Consider the following 10205-nt stretch of genomic DNA (forward strand, 5'->3'; position numbering starts at 1 on the left):
CAAGGTATAGTGATTGCTGCATGTAAATTGACCACCAGGTGACAAAAGACATGAATGCGTTTCCATTATAGCATACATCAAAAATACACCAGATAATGTTTTTCACTTTCAGCTTTAGAAAATGTTTTTCCAGAACTGAAAAAGTAATTAAATCTTCGAGACTAACATAATTCTCCCTTCTTTTAGTCTCATATCAAATTTATCAAGGTCGCCACTGTTCACTGTTCTGTTCCCAGAGTGCAACATTTTCACTTCACAAATTTCACTTCTATATCACAAAAGTCAAACACACATTTGTCATTTGTAGATGTTGTCAGAGTGTCAGAAACTGAACGCTTGATGTTGGAGGACCATTCCTAACATCACCTGATCTGTTGAAATCTATTACTGAATGTAGAAAGTACAGAAGCCAGGTTAAAGGGCACATTTTCAAAAAAATCTGCATAATTCAGTCTCTGAGATGTAAATAATGTAATTCAAAGCAGTTTGATGTGAAATGGTGCATTCTAAGGAAACATATTGACTCTGATTTTCTTTACAATCATGGTTATAGTAAACAGGGGTCACTATGTCTACAACACAAATATAGCTTTCTCTAGAAGGGAGCATTAAACATTAAATCATTCTGAATAACTTTATTTACTTCTAATGATTGAATTATGCCAAAATATTAAGAAATAATGGAATCCTATTTAAAGGCCCGGATTTCACATCACTATTTCATATTGATAATAAATCTCTTTACATCTTTTAAAAGACATCACACAGGTTATTTTAGCAGCACAATATTGTGAGTAAACAGACCATGTGTGAAAACACATGTAAATTTCATCTTCTCAGTATAAGCAAAGCTAAAAGAGTTCAGTCTGTGTGAGAGAGAGTTTTTTATGAACAAAATAACCAGGAGAATTTCTGGAGAGAGAGTAAAGTGTACACCATCCATAATCATCAGAGGAAATGGTCAGTGACAGTTGTGACAGCTTTCCCTTTTGGAGTTTTTTTGTGACTCATTCAGCTTTTGGGAGCACACAAAATTTCACTGCCTGCGACAGACAGTGTTCTTAGAAAACAGTGCCAGGACCTTCTCATTATTAAATATATTTTCACCATTAGGAAAGGCAGTCCACTCTGAGCTGCACTACTCCACTACAAGAATATTGAAATGTCTCAAACCTAAATTAGATTCATTTGAATAAGCCTGCAGCAAAAAGTCTATATATGTAACTTCCATGTTTTTTCCACCAATTACAACGAAAGATTTCTAGCCTCTCCATTCAGGCAAGTTCATTCATGACGCCCACAAACATGTCCCTACGTATTAGTAGCCTCTACATTTACTTGGTATTTTATATGCCCCTTGAGCTGGTCTTCTCAAGTCAGAAGAGGCAGGAGTTCATGGTCATGACACAAGGCATGCTCGGCCAAGCAGTGAGGTGCACTGCCATTCTTGTCTTTTCCAATCTAGCGTCAATCCGCATAAAGAGGATTCTTGTCATTTGTCGTTCACAGTTGCAGAGCTGTTGTTTTCCATTCTTTCTCTGACATGACTGCTTCAGGTCCTGTGATCTCATACTGCAATTCAATCAGCAAAAAAATAAAAAAGGCCACGATTTGAGAAATCCATCAGATGGTACAGTTCAACTCCAATGTTTACCAGGTTTTTTGAAATCACTGATAATTTGAAGAAAAAAATCCTTTTAATGTCAAAAAAGATGTCATCTTAAAGGTCATACATGACCTGCAAACAGAAGAAAATTGTTAAGTCATTGCATTTCCTCATGTATCCACAAGTCACTGTAGCAAGCTCTGGCTAATCCACATGTGTAATCTAAAATGTGAGCAAGAAAACATTTTAATGTTTTCCGTCCACTGCTTAATTTTCCCAATGAGAGGGTTTGTATTTATGAATGTATGCATAGCATCTATATACAGTAATGATCAAAAGTCAAAGATTGATTTATTTCATTTTCATTAAGTACAAGTTATTGATTTTACAGGAGCTTTTTTCTAAAGAGATTAGACATATTGCAGTTGCACATGAAGGTGAAAGTCAAACGAAAATAAGTGAAAAAACAGTAGTTTTGAAAGGTTTTAAAAATTATTAAAAGATGCAGAGGAAATGGGACTGTGCAATAACAACTGTGCAAGAACTGGCAGATCACCAAAACTGTCACCATCAGATAAACAGTACTCAAAGCTTTCATCTTTGAGAGCCAGGGAAAAAAAAAATCAAGCTCCACTCTTCAGATCTGAAAAAATCCTGTTCCTGTCCATGCTTCAACTGTGAGAAGACAATGCTATAGGTCTGAAACGATTGTGCCATTACTGAAAAAAAGGGAATGGACAAAAAAAGGAAAGAAAAAAAAATTGCACTAGAACACCAGAACTGGACATCTGAAATGTGAAGCAAGGTTTTGTGCACTGATTAGTCTAAATTTGCAAGTGGGATTATTTGAATTGTGAGAAGCAGAAACTGCAAATGCAAACGGAAAGTAAGCCTCCTGAAAAGAAAGCTGCTCTAAAGGCAAAGGGTTCACACTAAATACTGAAAAAAAATCTTTTTCTGTTAAATTTATGTTTTCTGTTTTCTGACAGAAAACACTGACACTGAAAAATGCATAATGTATTTAATGGCAATTTTGACTAGAAATGAATTAAATCTCTGACTTTTACACAGTTTTGTATATCAACACATAACAGTATGCTTTACAGCACAAATCTCAGAGAGGAGCAAGGTATTTTTCTAGTTGATGTCATTTTCTTTCTATGTTTGCTGCAGCATGATAGTCTAGTCATTGGATTAATATTACACGACATTTACTAAACATCCATAATGTCCATAATGTAGCTCATACCCACTATATGCTGTCAGCATAACTTGTATTATCAGTCAACTAACATGCTAAATTCCGATTCTATACATCTTACCATCTGGTGTTTTCATGTTATAGCATACATCAGTTTATTAACTCTTAAAAGGGTAGCATCTGGATGCTTCGTTATTCCATTTTCTTTGTCAATGTTATGTCATTGCATCTTCCTAAGCTGTCATGGACAGATGCTGTCTTGATGCTTTCCATTACTGTGGCTTTCAGTTTCATGGCTGGCTTTACATAGTGAAATTTTCACACAAGTAGTTGCACATTGCAAGCTGCATGAAACATAATTTCCATGCAACTTGACAGTAACTTAAAGCATTTCAGATGAAATGGGTGCGTTAGAGTAGGAAAAAAAACTCAGAACAGATCTTCACATGTTGTGGCGATATAAGATAATCAGCCTACAATTGTATGTTTTTTTTGTTCAGTGGGAGAAAAAAATGTTCTGGCTAGTTAACTAATCTAACTAGGCTTAGTAAATATCAGCAAATAAGCAGTATTATTCCAACCATTAATCAGACTATTCTCCCCATTCTCTGCGTTTTGATTCCATTTTGACCCGTTGCAGATGAGTTTCAATGAGTTTCAATAGACTTACAGGAGGCTTTACCTAGGGCTGTAGTCACACCTGTCTTGAGTCTACGACAAGTCCAATACTATGACTTGCTGAAAACAAGTCACAAACATGTCTAATGGGGGCCAAGACCAAGTTGAGACTGAATCCAAATGAAAGCAAGAGTGAGTCAAGACCAAGACACAACTAGTCTTTAACTGCTTTCAGTATAATGAAATGGAACTCGAACAGGCAAAATTATTTAGTTTTCAGTTGCTTGGGAATGAGTCCGTGTCCAAGTACGACCTTTACCTACCTTTACATTATGCAACACAAGTGAAACTAAAGTTGCATGAAAATGTCATGTAAAGCCAGCCTGCAAGAGTCTGAAGCAAAATTGCATACAGAATACAGACCTTTTCTAGATCCTCCATGATCAGATCCTGTTCTTTCAGATTCTCCTTCCCTGAAGATTGGCTGGACTCACCGAGACTTTTCCCATTTCCCACTATTCCGATTCCCTGGTCCAGACCCAGCCCTGGCTTACAAACCCCAGGTCCAACCTCAGACTCCTGCGTCAAGTGCAAGTTTGTAGGCAGAACTGCATTTAGCTGAACCCGGTGCGAGTAGGTCTTCCTTTTGCCCTGCCTGGCTGAACAAAACTGCAGCTTGAAAGCGGCTTGGAACCCTCGGCGGAAGTTCTCATTGAAAAACCCATAGATGATTGGGTTGACGCTGCTATTGCAGAATGCCAGCCAGTGGGCCAAAGGGTATACGTAGATGTTAATGACCCGATGTTGGTGCTCACTCAGGCTAGCGTAATCACTCAGCATCATTAGTGTCCACAGAGGCAGCCAGGACAGGATGAAAAGCAGGGCCACAACCAGTAACATCTTAATCACACGTTTCTTTTTCCGGGACACAGTATGAGCTCTGCCCTCGTAGCCACCTGCTTTTCCAGAGCCAGATCCAGCACCGGACCCAGAACCCCCAGCTTGATTTGCACAAGCGGGAACAGCCGTCTTGAAGAGCGTAATCCCGATGCGAGCATACATGATGACAATGAGGGTCAGCGGGGCCAGATAGATGTTGGCAAAGAGGACAGTGGTGTAGATCTTTCGCATCTCCTGGTTGGGCCAGTTCTCACGACACCAGTAGAAGGGGCGAGTGGCATTGCCATCACCCAGCAGGATGGAGACCCGGCTCTCTTTGGTGACCTGGAGCATGACACCAGATGGACACATGATGGAGATGGCCAAAACCCAGATGATAATGATGATAAGCGTGGAAGTGGAGATGGTGAGCTTCTGCTTGAAGGGATAGACAATGCAGCGGAACCTGAGAGAACAGAGGAGAAAGGGACACAGAAGTAAAAAGGCAAAAAAGAACAAACATGCGTTTTTTTTTTTATCTACAGTTCATTTCACATCAGTTTTTGTTCATTTGTAGTCTTAATGACTAGCGTAAGTGCATGTAACTACTGAAATGTGATGTTCAGCATGGTGGGACTGATAAACAGTATTATGCTAAAAAACAGCATGGTTATTGTCTGATCTATGCAACAGTATGCATGAACATTTAAGCATTTGCTACCAGAAGATAGCTAGATACATTAGAGTAATACATTTATTTAAACTCTGCATTTATTACAGTACTACTCTTGTTTCAGTGTTAAGTTTAGGATAGAAATAAAAGGGTTAAATTCTTGAGATGCAGAGCCAGAAATTGGCCAATCAGGGTTTTTTCTCTATAGTATCTAGGTAGATATAGCTAAGTGAACTCTTCTGCTGGTTACAACTTCTAGATCTGAACTGATGTCCCTTCGTGTTAGATTAACCTCAGCATAAGAGAGGAATCTACTAATCATGTTTTGATTTTCAACAGACAGGACCATTTTTGCGAGACAATATATCACTCTAGGCCTTCGCAAAGTCCTTGATACACCACTGACTGAATACGAGCAGCAGCCTAATCAGTGAAAAACTGTAAAAATGGAAAATGGAAAAATGGAAAATAGTGGCAACTCTATTCCAGGGCTCACTACTGAAAAAAATCACGGTGAACCTGATACAAAGTAAACCATACGGAAATATGTCCATCACAAGCTTCAACTAAAACATGTAACATCTTTGAGAAACTCCACATGTCTGTGTTTAATCTCAAACCACCTTTTTTCAATTTTCTGTTCGACCTTAAATGGTACAGAAGTTACTTCTGCCACACTTAGGCACCGTGTAACTTCTGCAGCATTTAAGGTGGAACAGGAAATTCAAATAAGAAGCTAACTTCAGCCTCTTTAGAAAATGTTCATGCAAATTGCCGTTAGCTTAGTGCTAACAACAGAAGTTAGTATTATCATTGAGGTGTTTATTTCTGATTGTTTTGATGGAGTTTTGACATTTTTTGCCCAGGCCTAGTTCTAATAGTCAAGGCTCGCCACTGGGAATTAGCAATTTTAGAATGCAGTATGCGTACTAAAATACTAAACAGTAGTAATAAAACAGTAAATTATTAGAGAAACTGCTGTCAATATATTGACACTAAAATGTTCTATAGTGTTTTTACAGTGTTTCTGTAAACCAAAGGTCAATGAGGAGTTTTGAGAAGTTGGGAGCTATGCATAGAAGATGGGTGCTATGGATAATTAATCAAGAAACTTGCACACACACACACACAAATGCATGCCCACATTTCCTTACCTATCCACAGCAATGGCGACCAAAGTAAATACTGAAGCAGACACTGATATTCCTTGTACCATTCCACTCAACTTGCACACCAAACTTCCAAATGGCCAACCTGTCAGAGCAGAATGAGAAAGATAGAGGTACATTAATAACAGAGAAACTGTAGTCATTTTTTCATACAGTAGATAAAATACGGAATTGGGAAGAATGCATTGAAAAAGTAGTGATGGCTGCAGGCACAGACCTCTTGAGGAACAGGGGCCAAAAAAACATACATTAAACTTCGTACTTCAATACTATGTATTAAAAACACTCTTGTGTTAAGAGAGACAGATAAAATCAAGCATAGTGTTAAAGTTTTTTTGAAAAGCAGCCAAAAGCTGTAGCATTTCTAGTCAGGATGCATCAGTACCTTTTTTTTGGGAGATGAAGTATGAGTACTTGTTTTATAGTACTCGCAGATACAGATTACAATACCATGCTAAGTAACCTACTTAGAAAAGTGCAATGTAACTTAACAGCTAAATTATTCAAATATAGCTGATTGTGAATGATGTGCATAAGCCAGCTATGTTAAATTAGTTACCCTGAATCGATTAGCGCTGCAGTGGAGAAGAGTGGGTTTTGTTCCACATCAGAAAAGCACTGTACATCTATAACACATATTTCATAGTTTTTATCCCTGTTTCTCACCTGTCTCTTTCAACAACAGTCTCTGTATCACAGTGACAGCAGGAATCACATCCAAGGCTTATGCATCTGAGGGCCTCACATTTTGTGTTGCTGGAGTCTTTTTGGCTGGTTGAGCTGTGGGTGATTGTCCTCTAAAGCCAGACATACACTGGTGATTTTAGAAATCTTTGGTGGCACTCACATTTTTTATGATACCCGCTCGACTCAACTTGACTCTACTCGCTTTTGGCGCCAGCTACTTCATTTTCCACTGGAGCTATAGTAGCTAGTCGTCATAGTGACACCACATGACACTGCCATGATGTGAAGGAGACAAGTTTTGTTCAAAACAGGCTGATGGCAGCAAGACAAAAGACTGCTGAAAAAATCAGGAGAGCCAATGAGACAATTCTGGTTGCTCAAAGACATTGCAAGAGGATATGTTAACCTGGTAGCTAACATTAGCATATGTGTTTTGGGTAATAGTGACAATTCTTTCTGACCAATCAGTAGTCTGCATTTTTTCCACATCACCTTTAGGCATTGGCTCAACTCGCTTGGAACCTTATCTTTGATTGTTGTTCAAAATAACCGCATTATGGTATGTGACACCTTCTTAAAGGGATTACTGGCATTAATGCATTAGACGTGAGAGTTATGGAGAAGAAACACAGGCAGTTGTACTACACTAGAGGGGGCCCCCAGAAGCGATGAATCTTGCAGAAAAACATCAAACCACAAGCATTTATATTGCAGAAGCAATATATAATACATTTATAATACATTCCAACCTGTGGATTTTAATAAGATGAAATAGGATGAAAGCTTTAAGTACTGTTTGTCTGATGGTGACAGTTTTGGTAGTCTGCCAGGTCTTGCACAGTGGTTTGGAGTTTTCTTTTATCTTTTTTAATTTTTTGACTTGAGAAAATTCCCTTTTCTTATGGATATTTTATATCTTCTTTAAAACATCTCCTGACAAACAAATAAATTGTACTTAATGGCTTTCTTACTGGAATTAAATGAATCAAGGGTGGTCTCTGACTTTTGCACCATACTGTATTTCAACAATGTTCTTCTAAAAATGTAAAAAGTAACTGAATGCTAATACTACCAAAATGGGGATGAATACAAATAAATAATTCCTGTATTCTGTATACATATTCCAAATATTTATACTCTGTTACATTCCCAACCTTGATTGTACAGACCCCATTTGTTTATGCTCTATTGTTTTTTGCAACATAATAATGGTTGCTTTAATGGATGGGTTTAAAGCACTTTAAAGTTGGTTCCATAACTGTGCTTCCTCACTAGCTCAGATGTTTGTGTGGATGTATGTGGATATCTCACTCTTCTTCTTCTTCTTCTTCTTCTTCTCTGTCTCTCTCTCTCTCTCTCTCTCTCTCTCTCTCTCTCCCCCACACACACATCCTCCTTCTGTCTCTCTCAGTGTTTTCCAATTACTGACACCACTTAGAGCGTCCCCAGACTCCTTTAGTTTGCTGTGTGTTGCTGGCACTCTGTATGCCTCAGGATTACAGAGGAGGCTAAGACTGAAGCTCATTGTTTTTTTCCTTCTTTTTTTTCAAGTAAATGCTCCTGAAACTAAGAGAAGCCCATGGGAGTTGTTTCAGTGGTCGATTACATTCTGAGACTCAGTGAGGCTGTTAGCCTCAGTGCTGGTGCGAATGATGTAATCTACAGAGAACACTAGTAAAATACTACAGAAGAAGCAAGATAAAAAATAAGACTGTCAAACAAAGAAAGTGTGAAAAGGTTAGTTAGAAAAAGAGAGAAAGAGAGACAGAGAGTGAGAGAGGGAGTAATCAAGAGAGAGATAAGGCTTTTATCCCATTCCCAAAAGTTCAGATCCACCTCCAGTGGCGAAACTTGCACTCGCAATTAGGCCAAGCATTTCATGCACCTCCCACATACTTATGGGAGAACATGACATTTCACCTAACATATTCAGCCATTTTATTTCCCTAAAAACAAACTATGCTTAATTTCAAAGCAATGCTGAAACTGACAAGTATATACAAAGAAATATAAGCAAAGAAATGAAATGAAAGTATAGCTGTTTGGTCTACAGCTGTAGACCAGAGCATTTAAAGAACATTTAAACCTTGCAATTGTTCTTATTTACCCCCAAAAGGTTTCAAGTTACCACCCCAAAAACGCTTCAACATGCATACTAAGGAATTTGGCTGCAGGTCCAGTACCAGAATGATACAAAGACAATTTTTCTTCATGCATTTGGAACTCAGAATTTGACTGAACACTCATAGCATTCTGTTTCATATAATATGTTATTTATACAATGACTGTATGGTTTATGTAACCCATCTGTTCTGCTGAATGATGTATATATAGAGATCTATGCCATGTTTGGCATCAAATGCCAAAAAAAAATACTTTTTTTTTCCAAGTTCTCCAAGGAGAATACGTTCTCCTGAGAACGTTTCCTCAGGGTATAAACTCGGGGTCATACCCCAGAACACTCCCCTGATGAACTGAGCAATTGGCGCGGAATAAGCAGTAGAAAGAAAAGTGACAATTTCGATTCCTCAATGGAGTATAAATCTGAGCAGTCCTAATTCCGCTTCAAAGTCATGAATTAAATTTCCCTCCTCAGTCCCAAGATCAGTGATCATTAACTTCTAAGCCAACTCAACTGATGCCCTGGCCAGACTACTCAATTACCAACTTCAATTATACAAGTTGAGTATAAAACTTGTTCACTGTAACTGTAAAACTTCTTCCTATCGTCTCCACTGCTATCACTGTTGTGATAGCAATACTGTTGAGTAAAACTGGCCTAAATTTGCTTACCTGTGATGATGTTATCAACTAGAGTGGTGGGCATGCAGAAAATGCCAACCAGCAGGTCACTGATGGCCAGGTTGAGGATGAACAGGTTGGTGACAGTCCGCATGTTTTTGCTCCTGAGCACAATGAAGCATACCACTCCGTTGCCCACCATACACACAACGAAAATGAGGAGGTAGGACACGATGAAGATGGCAGACACGGAGGGTTCATGGAGGTAGAAGTCCACATAGGTGATATTAGAACCAGGGAATGGATGATGAAGGCTTGAGTCCAGTGAAACATTCTCATGGTTCTCCAAAGGGGACACAGAAGAGTCAGAGGAGTTAAGTTCCAGAAGCTTCATCGCCATTTTATCCTGCAGGGGAGGGCAAATATATCAGCGCACAAACAAGACAATGTGCATTTCAAATTTCAACAAATTTCAACTGTGCAAAATTTCAGTGATGTTGTACATGGGTTATTGCTTATGAAGATAATTGTCTTATTCTGTCTGTTCTGTCCTGTTCTGTCTTATTAAAGCTTATGTATTAGTGAGATATTGGGAATAAACAATGAGGCATGCGTGCCTTACCCATATCT

At 38.5% G+C, this 10205-nt stretch overlaps 1 protein-coding gene across 1 annotated transcript; it reads right to left on the reverse strand.

Annotated features, from left to right (window-relative positions):
* Positions 1–1720: 1720 nt before the first annotated feature.
* Positions 1721–9975, reverse strand: LOC118802433 (neuropeptide FF receptor 2). The gene is made up of 4 exons (XM_036562981.1): positions 9627–9975; positions 6132–6231; positions 3849–4770; positions 1721–1738 (listed from the first exon to the last, which is right to left on the reverse strand). Exons 1-4 carry the CDS (start codon positions 9973–9975, stop codon positions 1721–1723), a joined length of 1389 nt encoding a protein of 462 aa, XP_036418874.1.
* Between the last annotated feature and the right edge of the window lie 230 nt (positions 9976–10205).

This window comes from Colossoma macropomum, unplaced genomic scaffold (assembly GCF_904425465.1).
Source record: "Colossoma macropomum unplaced genomic scaffold, Colossoma_macropomum, whole genome shotgun sequence".
Lineage (NCBI taxonomy): Eukaryota > Metazoa > Chordata > Actinopteri > Characiformes > Serrasalmidae > Colossoma > Colossoma macropomum.